This window comes from Chanodichthys erythropterus, chromosome 17, assembly GCF_024489055.1.
Source record: "Chanodichthys erythropterus isolate Z2021 chromosome 17, ASM2448905v1, whole genome shotgun sequence".
NCBI classification, from domain to species: Eukaryota; Metazoa; Chordata; class Actinopteri; order Cypriniformes; family Xenocyprididae; genus Chanodichthys; species Chanodichthys erythropterus.
The window spans coordinates 41,838,137-41,857,907 of NC_090237.1; the positions used below are offsets into that span (position 1 = coordinate 41,838,137).

Sequence of the window (19,771 nt, forward strand, 5' to 3'; positions counted from 1 at the left end):
CTTGACACAATGACAAGATGTTCTAATAGGACTTTTATTTTGAAGAGTAGCATCGCAGGCAGGATTTTGTGAGGGAAATGGGTGTAATCCCAAATCTGTTTTGCATCTAATGAATACAAGTTTTTTTACTAGTAAGAATATGATTGTAGATCTCTGTATGTAATTATGACAAGTAACACTGGGAAAAATTTAAAGTAAAATGGCTTGCCATAGACGCTGTCAAGTACGTGCTGTGCCGTTTGCAGTATCACCGGACTTGTGTCCTCCCGTCTTTGGGAGTCCGTTCTTGCCAAGTCCGAACTACTAAGTACGCAATCCACACTTTGCAAACTTGAGAAATGCCCATAATTTTATGTAAGTTACAGAATGAAATTAAAGTGTATAATTGCTGCAAACATTCCCCTGATCTGCATTTCCATCCTTCAACGTGTCACGCTGCACCTCAACTCAACAAAGCAACTCAAATTCGGCATGTCTGTGATGGTCACAAATCACAAGTGACAACCCCTAAGGAGTGAGATTTGATATCACCGCTGCAAACCTGTGTTTGAAGCCCCAATTTTAAATGGATGAGACGGTGGATATGTACGATTATTAATGCTTAAAGGTGCACTATGTTATATTTTCTGTCCACTAGAGGCCTATTCAAAACAAAGGCGTAGCTTGATGATGCCAAGTTTTAGAGCGGAATCTTGGGACATGTGGTCTTCACATCACAGCCAGTGAAAAAGAATAGGGATTGGACTCGTGAAGAAATCATGTTCATGGATGCGATTATTAACGTTACTGTAGTGTGAAGCAGAGCAGGAGCGAGTGTTGTGGAGCTGAACGAGGAGCTGGAGCGATTGATCAACACACGCCTCACGAGCAGCGGGACTTTTATTATGACACAGTCGCCGGCGCCGCTTCCGCTTTTCCGGTCATGAGTATGAGGTAACACAGCTCTGTTTATCATATTAGATACATTTGAGAGTGTTGAAAATGATTTTATAACGTTACTCTGTGCGTTCGCTCGACGGCTGCTGTGAGACACTGTTACACACTGCAGTAAGATAGATCCATTTTACAATATCAGATTAAATGCTGGATGATTGTGTTGATAAATGGCATGCAATTCATTTTAAAACATATTGTATGATGGAGAAAATGCTGTATTACTGTTACTAAAAATAAAGCTGCGTCTGATTATGCTATGTTAGCTACTTCACAAAAAAAACGTATAATGATCGATTACAATTTATACTTGTATTATATTATGTTGGACCACCATAGTTGGAAAATGAATGGATGATTGATTCAGCTGCGCCATCTCCTGGCAAGACGCAGGAATTCATTCAGCATGCGACTCTCACCACGCATCATGGGTATTCTCTAGACATTGAGCGTGTATTGGTTGTACACATATGTTATTGTGGTGCATTGTGGGATTGCATGAGTGCTCTCAACATCATCCACTATGGTTTCAGACACCACTACAAATGGCCTATTTAAGGGTATAGGGGGCGATTTTGGACACAACCATGGTTTCGGTCTTATTCATTGCTCAGTCTTGCTGATGTTTACACTGCTTCCCTAGCCTTGGTTTTCTGGTTTTATAAGTTTCTTGAATTCATTGTGTTTTCCCTTGTTCGGTTTGCCTGTGTTCTCATTGTTTGGACTGCCTATCTGTGTTTGACTATTTGCCTGTTTTTGGACTTGATTTTGGATTACTCCTAATAAATACTGTGTCTGAATCCTCAAAAGCACCACCCACTGCATAACGGTGAAAACATGGATTGCCGGAACATTCAGTCAGTGGTGGAGAAAGAGTAAAATATATATTACTTAAGTTCATATATACACTACTAGTGGACTAGCCTACATCAAAATTCAGATACTCAGAATTAGGGATTGTGACGAGTTGGGTGGGCGAGAGGACCAGGCCTGGACTTTATTTAATGTTTTGTTATGTTTGTGTGGCCAGCAGTTGTCCGTGAGGAACATTTTACTTTTGTTTCGTTCTTTGTTTATTTTATATTAAAGTTGTGGTATATTAAAAAAGTATACATTTAAAAGAAGTATACTAAAAGCACACTTGAATAAACTTCATTTTCATATGGAGGAATCATACGAAACTGTAAACTACATAACAGTACTCACATGTTTATCAGTGGAAATGATTCTGTTATGTCAGTCCAGAAAGAGAGGAACTCCTCCTTAGGCAGTTTTGGCAGGCAGAGGGCAGTGCAGAGACGAGAAAGAGTCCCGCTGTCTAAATCTAGACTGTACTGTTTCCACATGTAGAGCATAATGAGAGCAGCTTTCAGTGGCTCCTTTATGAATGCACTCTTTCCTTGATTGCCTCTCTGTAGCTCTGGGGTTACCCATTTCAGCATGAACTCCTTCAGAAGCTTTCTCACCTGACAGGATGAAATTAAGATAATATGCTGAATTATATGATGACATCTGCATTTACAGTTTTTTATTATTATTATTTTTCAGTTTATCTAAGGGCATTGTTCACCAAGAAATTAAAATGTATATTTTCCTCCGATTCTTTGGCTCAAGATGATTCGATTGCACCCTGAAGCCACTTTTACATCATGAATATTTTCCCACCATTTAGAATTTTCCGTAAAACCTACTTTTTTGAACTCCGACCGTTGCGAAAAATTATGTTCTCATACATATAAACTCCAAAATAAGATATTTTCACCAATTCTTTTCCCCAAAAGGTTGAGACAGCACCATCTTGTGGTCAAATGTTATAATAAAATTTTAATTAAGCTTTTGAATAATTTAACATAGTGCAATGAGACTGGTCTTAATTGATTTCTTGGGTCATGCCAAGAACATGGATACCAATTTTGCCATAGGCTGCCGAACTTGCTATTCACCATTTGTTTTTTCTTTAAAAACCTACTTGACCATGCCGACAAAAAATTGATTCATCAAACAAATTTAATATACCCCAGCAATGATGCAAAAATGATGCAAAAATGACTCTTGAGGCTGTATCTCTGCAATGCTTTAACTTATTGACACCAAACATTGCATGTGTCATGGTCACCTCACTCTGACCATACCACATCAATTGTGATTCAACCGCAAAGTGCCGTAGATAATCCTATATGTGCTGATATAGAGCAATATTGCACAGCTACAAGTGTGATATTATGTTCTAAATAAGAAACAACCAGAGTGTCTTAAAGAAAACTTTAAACAACTTCTTTCCACCACAAATTCAAACCTCAAGTTCAAAGTTTGAAATTTGAGTCCAAGCCTCCATTACTAATTCAAAAACATTAGAATTAATAACAAATTAATGTTGTGTGGCTTTATTGAAAGCTTTTTGTATTATGTAGAGAGAGATCGACTAAATGAGTGTATTACCTGCTTCTGATATAGCATTCATTCTTCAGCTCAATCTCATATTCACAATAAAATATTTGTTAGAATGTCCGTTGAGGAAAGCGAACTCTTTGAAACCATTCAAATGTTAAGGGATTGCCCATGATAATGCTGGCAAAGCATTTGTTGGTTGCGTTTTACAAGGTGCCAGTGCCAGGGCACATAAATCTGAGGGGCATTTATATTTCTAGGGGGGCAGCGCCGCGGTGGCCAAAATCACGTTGAGCGGGTGTGGCACGAAGTCATTTGAGTTTGTAATGAAGCAAATGAGTTTATCAATGAGGCAAATGATGATGGTCAGAATTGTTTAAGTTTTGTTTAAGTTAAGTCTAAAAGTTTTTGTTGATTTTTGGGTAAAGATTTGAATAAATTGTTTTTCATTATATGCTGAGATACACATGGTTCACTTACATCTTTTTCACCATAATTTAGCGAGCCCCATTTCACCATTTTCTTTTCAAATACACAAGGGTTTCCATAGACTTCATAAAACTGTCTCAGCTGACAAAAGAAGTTGCTGAGATTAATTTTGCTCCAGCTTCTCAGGAGGTCAAAGATAGTTTCCAGCATGAATTCACCAGCGATTTCTCTTCCCTTGATTATTTTTCTCTTCTGCTCAGACCACACAAATTCTATCACCCGATTAAGCACATTTTTCGATGGTTCTGAACAGATGATGTCATCATACTGATGCCATTCTCCTGAAAAATATGAAAAGAACCCATTAAGTCCATTAAATAATGAAAATTAAACTAAAGTATGATCTTATGAGCTTTGCCTACCTTCATCATTCAGGAGTTGTGATTTAACAAATAGACATCTGTTGGTGGTTTCTTTTGAATCTGATTTGTATATGTATTCATAGCATAACTCATACTCGTTCTTATCATGCTCTTTATAAACCACATACTTGTACGGGATGGGCACATCTGCAGCATCAGTCTTTTTGCATACATACTTCCCTCCAACAAGAAATCCATGCTCTCCAAGATCCCTGAAATCAAACTTTTCTTAAACTGTTGATTCCAGTAATGAATAATGAATAAATGGTCCTTGAAATTTTCACTAACCGTAACACAGACAGTTTAACCAAATCACTTTCCCAGTTACCAATGTTACCACCGGCCCTTATGCAGATAAAATCCTTTTCTGAGTTAAAGCTGAAGTCTTTTGAAAGGACCGCATGAAAGTAAATGGTGAGTCTGTCACTGGGACTTATTTGTTGTTTTGATGCTGGATTTCTGCAATTTAAAAATATTGATAAGATAAGAATCCATGAAAAACGTATTGTACATCAAGTGCTGTGAAGAAGCGCATTCATCACATGAATCTGCATTCACCTTTTTGGAGGCGCAACACTCTGACTTTCATTATCCTTGCTTTCATTGTATTTCTGCTTTGCAGCGAAATTTTTCTTCCCATGTGCAGACTCTTGTTGCTCCTGACTGTGCTTGGCCTTCACCGGTGAATCTACACTGGAACCCTGATTCTTCGAAATGCAAAATAAACCAAAAGTGTCATCATTTAAGTTCATATTTATAATGCTTTCTGTGATTATCAACTTTAGCCAGCAGCCACTGGCCAAGGCTTCAGCTCCCTCTGGGGCCTGTTCTCGAATTAACTGAGACCCTCATGAAAGCACGGAGCATATTTTCTATTTGAAATTATTTTTAAGTCAATTTAGAATATTGTGTAAAATAAGTGTTTAATTTCACAATTGCATGCAAACAGGATGAATTAAAATGTGCATCATAAATCACCAACAACAGACTTTCAGAATAAGAAACCTTATCTAAATCTAAATCCAGAGTATTTCACTGTTAAAATTGATATCCAGCACCTTTTTCATTGAGTTAGAGATGCTGACGTCTTCATTTGGTCGTGTTGGAGATACACTGGTGATCCGGTAATCCAGCACTTCTGATTCAGGCCTGAGATCAGTCTTTTCTTTATCCGTGCCATGTGGAAAGTCTGAGGATGACTGAGACTCGTCTTGTGACTTGTCTGATAAATACAAAAGCAAAAGTCACACAGCAGCAGTAGACATTTTTACTTTACAACTGTACTTGGGGACATTTTGCAAATATCAGTTCTTTATCAGAGTATTGCTATTTGAATTGGATTGAATTGAATAATTTTATGCATACTAAATCAGTATAAGATGTTTTTGTGTGAGAGAATATTGAATATTTCTGATACTTTTTCTTAGGAAACTAACATTAATCTATAGTTCTGGTACAACACACACACACACACACACAGAGAGACAGTTGTTCTAAAAAGAACATGCCCAGACATGTCATTTGAATGGATATAGCCAGTGTGGGGTAGGGGTAATGCTTCCTTAATGTCTTGATATTTTGACTCAATTAACATATGCCCCATTGACCAAACAGCACAGACTTTAACAGTGAGATGTGAAATTTGCTTTGGTGACTTTCACCCCCACAATCAAAGGAAAAACATGGCCATCATCAGTTCCCAACAGACTGAAAGGAGCCAGATACCCAGAATTCAACAATCTGGGGTGAGATATAACCCTCATAAATAGACCCATATATCTAACTATAAATCCTACAAACCCTATATTTCATTGACACTCCTGACCTGCCAATCAGGGGCACAACACCCATAAATTCAGCCATAAAAACAGACATTGACCACCACTGACCTGCCAATCAATGCTCACAGCACTCATAAAACTTTTTTGACAACCACTGACCAGTCAGATTGAGTGACAACACACAGAAAATTAGGGGCCATAAATTAGGCCGTAAATCACCTTTACATAGTGTGTATGATACTCTACTATCGCCGTCTAATATACTGCTAAATATGAGGAACGAATTCCTAATTCGATATAGCCTATATAGAGCCAGGACTACATCAAGTGAAGTAAAGTCAAATTTATTTGTATAACACTCAATACACATCGCTTCAAAGTAGCTTTACAAAAGTCATTGTCTGCAAGCTTTAGCCTCATATTGAGCAGTTTTAGGGCTGGGCGATAGAAATATGTTGCTGATATAAATGATACACAGTTTGAGATTTAGCTCAGCTATATTGTTTTTATTATTTTATCCAGCAGATAAGTCAGTACCACTTTAAGACTGCATTAAATTATGGCATTGCAAAGGAAAGATATTTTCTATAGGCCGATATATTTTCTATCTAGACTATATTTTCTGCATGTCATCATCCATTTAGGTTTCTTAATTTTCCATTAGGATCAGTGGATGCACAAACTAGGGATTTTACATGAATTATATATATATATATATATATATATATATATATATATATATATTTTTTTTTTTTTTTTATCAGTATGATGATAAACATGATGACATGGTCAACTGATGTTTTATGAATCATTTTCTTAGAAAGTTAATTTACTGAAGGCTATCTAGAAAGCTAGGTTACTAAATTAATTAACATTTATTATTAATGAAGGGGCGACGTCACGCAGGCACTATAGCTGTCGCGATACACACCGTGTAAAGAACGTTCTGATCTTAACGGTGTTGTCGTATGCTTCAAAGTCTTTAAATCGATCACCTTTCATATGTTTATGGACATTCTAACCCTGCATCATCAACCCAGCATGAAATGCCAGATGACCTATAGGTCTAGGGATGGGGCAAGTGTGTTAAAAATATGAACGCATTAAACTCCCAGCCCTAATTTATTATTTATTTATTTTATTTAATTATTGTGTGTGTGTGTGTGTGTGTGTGTGGGTTATAATTTGTAATAACCTATTTGTTTGTAATAGTGATTGTTCTATAATATTAAAAAGTTAATAAATTCAATGTAAATTGTGTATTCATTATTTATTTATTTTAGATGGAAAAATGAAGAAATAACCATTCAAAATTAGGAAATAAATATTTGTAAGTAACAAATGAAAAGAACTAACACTAGAATCATAAAATGATAAATGTGATCTATGAAGATGCAAGCACTTACCTGGTGCTGTCTCATTTGTCTCAGATGACAGCTTGCAGCCACACTCACTACAGAATTTTGCTGCCTCTGGAGACACATACTTGCATCGAGGACACTCCATTCTCAGATGATGTCTGCAAAGAGCAGGACAATGAGGAAACAAAATTTACCAATTACTGCATTACATGCAAAAGGTCACATGATTTCTAAGAACTCTATATTACTTTCAATTTCCATTTCCATTTCCATTCAATTTCCAGCCTTTAAAAAAATGGGGTCCAAAAGGAAACCAGTTAAAATGCTTCTTTTTTCTTTTTTTATTTACTGCAAACATTTCATAACAAATGATATTATCTGTACATTAGTGAAAATTTGTAACATTAAGTAACTATTATATGTCATAATAATAATGCATAAATGTACATTTAAATAGTTTATTAATCATTTACTTAAACTCTCTAAATGATCTTATGAACCACTGACAACTCCTAAATATCTTGTTTGTGAATAATGTAATAATTTAGAAATGATAAACTGATCATTAATAAAGTATGAAAATATAGTTATTAAACACTTTATAGATATGCTTATAAATCAAGAATAAAGCATTTATATCTGTATTTATAAACTGCTTGCTAATGTCTATTAATGCTTTATAAATCATTAATTTACTACTTACTAATGCTTAACTAATGCTTCATAGTCTGCAGTTATTATAAAGTGTTACCAAAGAATTCATTAAAACAAATAATTGAGAAAGGTTTCAAATGTATCCTGCCCCTTTTTACTTCCTGACAGCAGCGCTGGAGCAACTTGTGCAAAACCCGATGATCTTCTTCTCCAGCATGATTTGAGGTAAGCCAGAGAGCATCTTCAAAAAAAAACTGTACAAAGGAGTTTAAGTGGTTTTTAGAGCAATTCAGATTTTCTGCTAATTAATAACTAATAAGTGGCTCTGCACTGGGCCAGAATAAGTTTTAGTATTGATCCCAAATCTAAGCCTTAAATAAACCAGAAGCCCCAAACCTGAGCCGCACCTGAGCCTCATACAGCCCAGACCCAATACAGAATATTAAAGGGTTAGTTCACCCAAAAATGAAAATGATGTCATTAACAGGGACGTGCACAGGGGGGTTGCTCAGGTTGCCCGGGCAACTGCCCATATGCCCTTCTCGACTCACGTTGCCCTTCTGAGGTGGAAAAAAATAAATAAAAAAATCGTACAATGGATGCAGAATTTCACGTAGGCCTAGATAAAAAAAAATCGCAAAGCCTCATTCACTTCCCTATTCGGACACCCGTCTGAAAGTGAAAGTCAGTAGGGGAAGGGCAAACTCTGTTTACGTGGCTGCAGCGCTGCACGCGACCGGCACCTGAGCTGAGCCTGCATGAGCGGCACTAGAAGGAGATTGTCGCGGTTGTCGGGTTAGACGACTTAACGTTGTCGGAAAGGTGAGTAAGGTTATAATCGTTAACGAAAACGAACGAAAAAACGAAAACTAGGTGGGAAAAAACATCGTCGTTAACTGAAATAAAAATAAAAACGAGGCATTACAAAAAACTAACCAAAACTGTAATGTGTGTTTGGCAAAACTAACTAAAATAAAATAAAATTATAGATTAAATGTCCTTAGTTTTCGTCTTTGTCAATGTCTTTCATAGAGCAAACGTTCAGCTGCATTTCATTTCCCTGCGTCTCTCACTCACGCGTCTCTCTCACATACTCGCGCGCGCACAGCTTCTCCCCTCCGTGCACACCGCGCCTCCATGAGAACGAGTGTTGGAAGCAAGTTCGCGAAAGGTTGGTATCTCGTGAAAACCTTTACACAATCACACATTAAAAAGTGGTATAAAAATATTTTTAATTATAATATAATTTTGTCAGTGTGTTAATGTCGACCCGAGAAGCGATTGCTACTTTAGAAAGTTAACTAGACGCAAGTTTGAGGTAAAATGCACTTGGGTTGTCGATGTCAAAACACTATTTAAGCTGTGATTCAAGTAAGGAATAATTGACGACGGGCCGTTGAATTAGTAGAAAAAGAATGCACACCTGGGCCGTGAGTTTTTTTTTTTTTTTTTTGTTTTTGGGGGGGGGGGTGTGTAGGGGTAGGGGTAGGGGTAGGGATGTGCCCTTTTTTTAGGTCAGAGCAACTGCCCCTCAAAATTCCTGTGCATGTCCCTGGTCATTAATGACTCACCCTCATGTCGTTCCACACCTGTAAGACCTTCATTTATCTTCAGAACACAGTTTAAGATATTTTAGATTTAGTCCGAGAGCTTTCTGTCCCTCCATTGAAAGTGTTTGTACGGTAGACTGTCCATGTCCAGAAAGGTAATAAAAACATCATCAAAGTAGTCCATGTGACATCAGTGGGTTAGTTAGAATTTGTTGAAGCATCGAAAATACATTTTGGTCTTTGGACTTTATTCAGCATTGTCTTCTCGGACTAAATCTAAAATATCTTAAACTGTGTTCTGAAGATGAATGAAGGCCTTACGGGTTTGGAACGACATGAGGGTGAGTCATTAATGACATCATTTTCATTTTTGGGTGAACTAACCCTTTAATATTTTTCTTTTACAATAATTGTCATTATTAGTTTTGTAAAAAATATTGTGATAATAATCTGTTAACACAATCATGTCAGTAAACTACAATAAATTTAATCAAAATTTAGTCTTAAAATTTACAAATCATGTAACTGTGCAAAAATATATTGCATTAAAAAAGTATTTTTTTAATATATAAAACAAATTAGCAATTAAAAAATTAGCAAAACAATTTTTTTTGTATATGTAACCGGGTGGTAAATAACCTTAAAGTTCTTTCTCTCCTTACATGTTAAAAATCTATTATTTTCTGATTCTCATTATTTTCAGTGTATTAAGTTAAGATAAACAGTAGTTGCATGTATTTTCCTGGAGTGGTCAGCAGGTGGCACTGTGTGTGTTGCGTATGAGACAGTGCGCATGCGCTCTCACTCTGAAATATCCTGTTGAGATTGCGAGGTGTGCAAGCAGTGCAAGTATTGCGTGTTCTCTGGAGATTGTGGTCATCTATGGGTAAATATACTGATTTGTGATTAAATTTTAGTTAAATACCCATTTTAGGTGTATATTTTGTTATGTTGATTTGGAGAACTGTCGTATTTGAAACGATATGTCGTATATAATGTCCATGCTGTTATGACGTCATACCATGCGGTTTAGCCCGTTTCATTTAACTTTACTAAAATGTTATGCACTTTATTTTTTTATATGTTGTTGTGTTTTTCATGTGATGTGTATTTAATGTGATTCCTTACACAGTGAACAACATATGTTGGGGATTTTAGCCTTTGTAAAAGGTGAACGTGATGTTATTTAGGAGCTCATCGTTATGTGAGTGTTATTTTCTCTCATTTTACTCAAATGGTGTAAGTGGGTAATATAAAAATGTACTTATGTCATTTTGTTCTTTTTGTACAGTATTCCCACTGCCGTATTGTATTGTATTGTAACATTTTGATTTGTGTTGCATTACTCATAAAGGGTTATATTGTGTTTCACTAATTCTGTTTCACTTTTCGAGATCTTTTTGTGAACTTTCTTCTCCATTAAATTGAGAAGCTGCTTTTGATGGTTAATAATGGTCTCGAAAACACTAAATGAATAAACAACAAAATGAGTAGAACCCCTCAATGTGTTCCTGGTGGTGAATTTAAATCCCCGGTCACACATTTTGGTACCAGGAGTGGGGTTGTTTATTCAATTTGATTAGTTTTTTTTGTGCAGAGCGGTTTAGTTAGACAATACGGCAGTGGGGAATATTTTACAGAGGCGCAGGACATTCAGAGCGCGGAGGATCGCGGATGAGGTGGTCAGTGTGCGACTGATTGGTTTTCCAGTGTGCCAGGCGTGACGGCTGCTAAGAAGATCGTTCCAGACTGAGGCGTTTCCTGCTGTCAACGTGTTGCCTTCCAGGATCTCATGGCTGCATCCCAGGAACTGTGCATTAGTGTGAGGGTGTGTCTAAGGTACTGAAAAAAGACTGAGAAAGCGGGATGAGGACATTAATCTTCAACTGAGTTGAGTTAATTCTGAGTTAATGCTTTTTGACCTACTTCTGTAGAAAATGTCTGACTCTGACGAACTGCCTGAAGAGAGCGTACAAGTCCCTGATGTTGGGGCTGTGGGGAATGATGTCATAGAGCAAATAAAGGGTCAAATTCAAGATTTAACTGACTGGAGGAATGACACTCTGGCCAATAGGGCTGCTGGTGGGGGTAATACAACCCGCTCTTACATTTATGTTCCCCGAGAACGCCAGGTTCAAACTTTTAGCGGGGAGTATAACAAAGATGGAAGGTCTGTAGAGGAGTTTATTGAGGAGGTGGAAAGGGTTCTACGGGCCAGAGACCAAACACAAGAAGAACAGCTGGACTTTATCATCTCACTTTTGCGGGGGCCTGCACTGGAAGAGGTGCGTTTATGTGTGGGAAATCAGTCCAGACAGGCCAGTGATTTGTTTACTTTCTTGCGGGACGCGTTTGGGGAACGGCGTAGTGGGACTCAATTGTTGCAAATGTTTTACAATCGCAAACAGTTGGAGGGGGAAGATCTCCGAAACTACTCTCATGCTCTCTCTCGCCTGTTAAGTTCCATTGTAAAACAGTCCCCAGATGGTTTGGCTAACGAGCAGGGGATTTTGCGTGATCAGTTTGTGGAGGGTGTGCGAGATGCTGCATTGAGGCGAGAGCTGCGTAAAATAATCAGGGAAAAGCCCTATTTGACCCTTCTTGAGATTCGTAATGAGGCCATTCTTTGGTCCATGGAAGAAAGCAGGCCTACCAGAGTAGCGAACAGTCGAGCGGTCCATTCAGAAGTGTTAAGGGAACCTGAAGGTACTTCTGTCGGGTCTGAGAATCAAAACTCTTCTGTGTTGAATGATATTTTACAGGTAATCTCCCGGCAAGACAAGCGAATAAGTGAGCAAGAGCAGACTATTTCAGAGCTCACTAAGGTAGTCAAAGAATTGACTGTGCAGCGGTCAGTGTCGGCTCTGCAGAATTTTGCGCCTTCATCAAAATCTCCTCCCAGGTTTACAGAAAAGGGAGAACCTATCTGTTTCAGGTGCAACGGGGTTGGGCATATCGCTAGACGCTGCACTGTGAGACGGGGTGGGAGACCTAAAAGTGCTACCCAGACCACTGAAGGTCAAGAAAAACAAGGTCCTTCTGTTGCGATGAGTCAGGCTGCACAAGGGGTAGTTTCTGGTTTACCGCCTGAGGGAACTAGTCGAGACCGTTTCTTGGAACGTGCAGTTGGAACATGCCCCATGGTAGAACTGAAAATCAAGTCTGTTCCAGTGTCATGTTTGCTCGACACTGGTAGTCAGGTCAGTACTATTACTGAGAATTTTTTCCGAGAGCACCTGTTTGGGGATGAGAGTGATGTGTTGTCTACTTCTAGCTGGCTGAAGATCACAGCAGCCAACGGTTTAGATATTCCCTATTTGGGTTACATGGAGCTGGACGTGGAGGTTATGGGGATGACCCTGCCCGAGTGTGGGTTCTTGGTCGTGAAAGAAGCTCCTAGCCATTCGTCTGTGGCTGTGCTCATCGGAATGAACATTATCAGTAAGTGCCGACAGATCGTTCACGCTGAATTTGACACCACGCTGGGTGGTAGGCTGGATTCTGACTGGAGGGCAGTCTTCCAGCAGGCACAATCAGTAGAGTTAGTTGAGCGAGTTTCATCTGCTCGGGTCGTGGGTAAGACTCCTGCTCATGTGCCAGCTTGGTCGGCAGCCACTGTCCTGATTAACGGGATTGAATGCAGTAAAAAGGATGGTTCTGTGTGGTTGGTAGAACCAGCAAATTTCCCCTTACCAGAAGGTTTGGTTGTAGTACCGACCTTGATCACGTCAGAGTTACCTGTGTGTCCAGTGAGAGTACTTAACCTGTCTCAGGAAGACCTTTGGCTTCAACCTAGGGCCCGTTTGGGTTTGCTGTCCCCGGTAGATGGTAACAGTGAGGGTTCGTCCTGCGAAGTAAGGTTTCAGCGAATCTCTGCAGACACAGAACAGGTCACTATGGGTGGAGGTCCTGTTTCTGAGCCTCAGGCCCAGTCAGTCTTGGATTATGTCAACATGGGAGGCACTGCTGAGCAGCAGGTTCAGTTAAAAGCTCTGCTGGGCAAGTATTCAAGTGTGTTTGCCCTGGAGGACGATGATTTGGGTTATACAGATAAGGTTCAGCACGAGATACATCTGACTGATGACATACCAGTGAATCAACCGTACCGACGAATTCCCCCAAATCAGTATCAAGAGGTTAGAGAGCACATAACTAAGTTACTGAAGAAGGGTGTCATTCAAGAGAGTGTGAGTGCTTACGCCTCGCCTGTGGTGCTGGTGCGCAAAACTGATGGGTCGCTACGGTTGTGCGTAGATTATCGCAAACTCAATGCCAAGACTAGGCGTGACGCATTTCCGCTACCCAGAATTGACGAGAGCTTTGATGCCCTCAGGGGAGCGAAGTTTTTCTCAACTGTGGACTTGGCCTCTGGGTATCATCAGATTGCGGTGAGTGGCAGGGATAGGGCCAAAACGGCGTTCACCACGCCTTTTGGTTTATTTGAGTACCGGAGGATGCCGTTTGGGGTCTGTAATGGACCGTCGACCTTTCAGCGGCTTATGCAGGCTGTTATGAGCGACTTGATCTTCCAGGTGTTGATTGTGTACCTAGATGACATTTTGCTGTTTTCACAGACATTTGGGGAACACCTAGAAAGATTAGAGATGGTGCTGAAACGGTTGGCTGAGACTGGTTTAAAGGTCAAGTTGGGCAAGTGCCGGTTTCTACAAGACTCTGTGCGTTTCCTTGGTCACCAGGTGTCAGCGCAAGGGATTTCTCCTGACCCAGACAAGGTTGCTGCAGTCAGTAATTGGAAGACCCCAGAGACTGTCAAGGAGTTGAGGTCATTTCTAGGGTTTTGCAGCTATTATAGGAAGTTCATCGAGGGTTTTTCAAAGATAGCTGGACCCTTACATGACCTAGTAAATGCTTGTTTGAGTGAAGGCAGGTGTGTAAGGAGTGGTCGTCGCTTTTGCAGTCTGTGGTCTGCTGAATGTGACCATGCTTTCAATCAGTTGAAGAGGAAGCTGACGACAGCACCTGTACTCGGTTTCGCAGACTTCACTTGTCCTTTCATTCTCGAAACCGATGCAAGCCAGAATGGCTTAGGAGCCGTCCTGTACCAGAAACAGGGTGACGAGAAGAGGGTCATTGCGTACGCCAGCCGTAGGTTGCGTAATGCAGAGCGAAATGATCGTAATTACAGTAGCATGAAGCTCGAGCTGCTAGCTCTTAAGTGGGCTGTAGTCGAGAAATTTCGCGGCTACTTACTTGGGTCTTGGTTCGAGGTGATTACTGATAATAATCCGCTCTGTCACTTGCAAACTGCCAAGTTAGGAGCGATCGAACAGAGATGGGTAGCACAGCTGTCGGTATTCAACTTCGAGGTGAAGTATAGACCGGGCAAGAGTAATGCTGCAGCTGATGCTCTGTCTAGGCAGGAGTTTGCAGGGGAGCCTGAACCTGATCCAGACGCTGACTGGGATGAGTGTGTAGCAATTTGCGGTGTGATAAGGCGAGGTACCACCTTGGAACCTGAACTTGCATTGAAGGGTGTTGAATGCAGTAGGTTGAGGCAAATTCGTGCGTTGGAGGCTGGGGAAGAAGACATCACTACTCTCCAAGGTAACACTCATACACTTCCCGGTTACACCAGGGAACAGTTGGTTGAGTTTCAGAAAAGTGACCCTGTTCTGCGAGTGTTTCGAGGTTTCTGGGATAAAAAGAAGAAACCAGTTCACCTGGAAAGACAGTCTCTGTCCAGGTCTGTGAAATGTCTTCTGAAGCAGTGGAGCCTCATAAAAGAACGAAATGGGTTGCTGTATCGAGTTGTAGATGTCCCTTCTGAGGAGAGCTGCTGGCAACTGTTGTTGCCAGGGTGTTTAAAGGAACAAGTGCTGCGAAGTGTGCACGATGATCTGGGGCACCAGGGCATTGAACGGACATTGGGGTTGTTGAAGCAGAGGTGTTTTTGGTCCGGTATGTATGAGGACGTGGAGGAATGGGTAAAGAAATGTCAGCGGTGCATCCTCACAAAGATGCCTCAGCCCAAAGTTCGTGCCCCTGTGAGAGCGTTTTTGGCTTCCAGACCCCTGGAAGTGATTGCGGTGGACTTCACAGTCTTAGAACCCGCTTCGGACGGCCGTGAAAATGTTTTGGTTGTTACCGACGTTTTCACAAAGTTTACACAGGCATTTCCCACAAAAGATCAAAAGGCTGATACCACAGCAAAGGTCTTGTTAAAGGAGTGGTTTATGAAATACGGCGTCCCAGAGAGTTTGCACTCCGATCAAGGTCGAAACTTTGAAAGTGAGGTAATCGCCGAGCTGTGCAGACTCTATGGGGTGAAAAAGACCCGTACAACCCCGTATAGGCCGCAGGGAAATGCTCAATGTGAACGGTACAACCGAACACTTCACAACCTGTTACGTTCATTACCGCCAGAACGTAAGCGCCGTTGGCCTGAGTACTTGCCGGAGTTAGTATATGCGTATAATGTGACTCCGCATGCCACTACAGGGTTTTCCCCTTATTATCTTCTTTTTGGGGTACTACCACATCTGCCCATTGATGCATTGTTAGGTGGTGAGGACGTCTCTGAGCAGAAACAAGACTGGTTGTCTGTGCATCAGGAAAGGCTCAGATATGCCCATGAGAAAGCTAGGGAGTATTCTGAAGAGAAAGCTCTAGAGAGAGTGACACGTCTGAATGAAAAGACCTTTTGTCCCCAGGTCAGTGTGGGCGAGTTGGTATATCTGCGCCAGCGGCCTCCAGGCCGGAACAAAATTCAAGATGCCTGGAGCCCGACTGTGTACCGAGTTGTAGAAATAGTAGGCACAACTTACACTGTGGAACCTTTAGAGGGAGGGCCGTCGAAGAGGGTTCATAGGTCGGAGTTGCGTCCAGGTGCCGTACCCATTCCTAAGCCTAGGAGTAAGGAAAAATCTCAGCCAGATATAAAGCCTATCATCATGAATGAGAATGGGATGTCTGAGCCAGATTTTGTGGTGGTAGAGGAGGTTGTGCAACCCTCTGTGGGGGTGGCCGCAAACAGTCCATTGGACTCGGAAGCATCCGGTACTTCGGGGTTAGGAGGTGAGAGCTCTGAAGATATCCAAGTACGAGCATCAGTGGATACTGGTAGAGACTCTGCAGAATATGATGATATGGTCCCGAGGGCTACTGATGAACATGGCCAGTTGGAGGAGCTAGAGACTGGTGACATGAGTAACTCTGATTTTAGAGAAGTACCAGTTCCAGCTGTGCGCAGAAGCAAACGGTCAACTGCGGGTGTTCACACAAATCCTTTTCATGCACCCAGGTCTGCTTGTCATGCAGTGAGCGTCAGCACAGATATGGTGTCTCAGGTGTTGACCAGTATTGGCACCGCATTGTTCGAGAAGGCATTACAAGGTGCCATGAATGCCGAAATTTGTGATTGAATGAGTCATCGAGGACGCTGACTTATTGCAGGGGAGAATGTAACCGGGTGGTAAATAACCTTAAAGTTCTTTCTCTCCTTACATGTTAAAAATCTATTATTTTCTGATTCTCATTATTTTCAGTGTATTAAGTTAAGATAAACAGTAGTTGCATGTATTTTCCTGGAGTGGTCAGCAGGTGGCACTGTGTGTGTTGCGTATGAGACAGTGCGCATGCGCTCTCACTCTGAAATATCCTGTTGAGATTGCGAGGTGTGCAAGCAGTGCAAGTATTGCGTGTTCTCTGGAGATTGTGGTCATCTATGGGTAAATATACTGATTTGTGATTAAATTTTAGTTAAATGCCCATTTTAGGTGTATATTTTGTTATGTTGATTTGGAGAACTGTCGTATTTGAAACGATATGTCGTATATAATGTCCATGCTGTTATGACGTCATACCATGCGGTTTAGCCCGTTTCATTTAACTTTACTAAAATGTTATGCACTTTATTTTTTTATATGTTGTTGTGTTTTTCATGTGATGTGTATTTAATGTGATTCCTTACACAGTGAACAACATATGTTGGGGATTTTAGCCTTTGTAAAAGGTGAACGTGATGTTATTTAGGAGCTCATCGTTATGTGAGTGTTATTTTCTCTCATTTTACTCAAATGGTGTAAGTGGGTAATATAAAAATGTACTTATGTCATTTTGTTCTTTTTGTACAGTATTCCCACTGCCGTATTGTATTGTATTGTAACATTTTGATTTGTGTTGCATTACTCATAAAGGGTTATATTGTGTTTCACTAATTCTGTTTCACTTTTCGAGATCTTTTTGTGAACTTTCTTCTCCATTAAATTGAGAAGCTGCTTTTGATGGTTAATAATGGTCTCGAAAACACTAAATGAATAAACAACAAAATGAGTAGAACCCCTCAATGTGTTCCTGGTGGTGAATTTAAATCCCCGGTCACATATATTTTGGATAGATGCTGAAATGTACAATATTTAAAAAATTTAAAGTATACTAAACACACACACATTATATATATAGATTTAAAAAATTTAAAGTATACTAAACACACACACATTATATATATATATATATATATATATATATATATATATATATATATATATATATATATATATATATATATATATATATATGTATATGTATATATGGCCAGGCATACATGGTACACCTGGTACAAGGAGAAATCATGTGAAAAACATTGATGCTTGTATGGTCGTGGTTTGCATCACGTGAGAGGAAATATGAGCAGAGCCGAGTGCCTTACCTGCACCTCCCCTGCTCCCTGCAAAGGAAACGAAACTTACTGCATAGCATGCAAAAGGTCACATGATTTCAGAGAACTCTATATTGCTTTCAATTTCTATATGATTATAAATCAAAGTTCACAGACCTCTTTATCAGTAAATACAGACGACTGAGAGTTTCATGCCATCAATAAACAGCAAACAGACAACACTTCATTTAAGTATTTAATACATCCTGTAATAGATGGGGTCCAAAAGGGCACTAGTCAAATATTTATTTACTTATTTTTATTTAATACTAATATTTAATTACAAATTATACTATCTGCACGTTTTGAGGAAAACATGTAATGTAAAAAAAAAAAAAAAGTTTTACTTTTTTTTTTTTTTTTTTTACCCCAGTGTTTGTAATCAGTCTGACTGTACAGTTACATTAGAAATTTGGTTAGTTTTGCAAAACATCTTTTATCTCAATATGATCAATGCATGTGACTCACTATAACCTGTGTATCAATAATCTCAAATATTTTCCCTTCTGTCACCATATATGACACTAATCACAAGAGTGTAAATCTATGAGACACACATTATCCCTTACAAGTCCTGTTATCCCTACATTGTTTGTAGAAACAGTTGTGAAACAGAAACAGAAAGTGACACTTACTGACCAGAAGCTGAGCGAAATTACAATTAATTTATGCCATATGCAGTTGACACCTTGACTTGTTTGTTTGTTTGTTTGTTTTTTACATGTTGCCATGACCCATCTCTTTCTCAATTCACTGTAAATAAAAAGTAATGCAAGAACAACCAACTTCAAAAATGAAACCATTCATAAATAGACATGACTTGTCTGAGTGTCTGAATCTTCTAACCTATTCTACAAAACATACTTATCTCAAATCTATCAATATCCTAGCATCATGATCTGTACAAAATAAGCCAATATTTTATCATCACAACTGCACATCAAACAGTGCCGTTACCCAAAACAAAATTAATAACACAACAAGCAAGCTAAACAGAATTCTCCTCAGACAAGTTTAAAACAAGTTATTTTGGCTGTAGATAATCTGACATATAATATTAATGTCCACATGCAGAAAACAATTGGATTGCAATTGGATCCCCTAATTTTAATCACTCACAGATTATAAAATAAAGCGGATTCTCAGGTTTGTGTCTTACCCAGTGAAGGAGCGTTTTCACACATGAGCATACATGTCACTGCATGTCATCGTGTATGTGAGATTCAGACACAGCTCGGATGCTCGGGCCAGTTCAGATCATATGCTCCACACACACTGAAGCTGATGTGGAAGTGTGGGGCACTTATCTTTTTATATACTTTCATTTTGTGAAAAATGGGTGTGTCATGCATGCCATGGTGAAATCATGAAAAGCACTTGTCCTGGCATGAATCTCATTAAAAGTACAAAAAGCTTTACACACAATTATGCTCCAACCCTAATCAAACGCACCTGAAGCAACTAATTAGGGTCTTCAGGATCACTTGAATATTAAAGGCAGGTGTGTTTGATTAGGGTTGGAGCATAACTTTGCAGGACAGTCGATCGCCAGGAGCAGGATTGGGCACCCCTGGTA

The 19,771-nt window shown here is 39.7% G+C and overlaps 1 protein-coding gene across 1 annotated transcript in view; it reads right to left on the bottom strand.

Annotated features, from left to right (window-relative positions):
* LOC137005330 (E3 ubiquitin-protein ligase rnf213-alpha-like) overlaps window positions 1-19,462 on the bottom strand; it is a 107,584-nt gene extending 88,122 nt beyond the window's left edge. Inside the window, exons 1-8 of the mRNA XM_067366175.1 lie at window positions 19,355-19,462; window positions 7,360-7,472; window positions 5,231-5,394; window positions 4,731-4,879; window positions 4,461-4,631; window positions 4,173-4,384; window positions 3,802-4,091; window positions 2,140-2,399 (exon numbers count right to left, since the gene is read on the bottom strand). Of these exons, the coding sequence (XP_067222276.1) occupies window positions 2,140-2,399; window positions 3,802-4,091; window positions 4,173-4,384; window positions 4,461-4,631; window positions 4,731-4,879; window positions 5,231-5,394; window positions 7,360-7,459 (1,346 nt within the window). The 5' untranslated portion in view covers window positions 7,460-7,472; window positions 19,355-19,462. The remainder of the gene's footprint in view (window positions 1-2,139; window positions 2,400-3,801; window positions 4,092-4,172; window positions 4,385-4,460; window positions 4,632-4,730; window positions 4,880-5,230; window positions 5,395-7,359; window positions 7,473-19,354) is intronic.
* Between the last annotated feature and the right edge of the window lie 309 nt (window positions 19,463-19,771).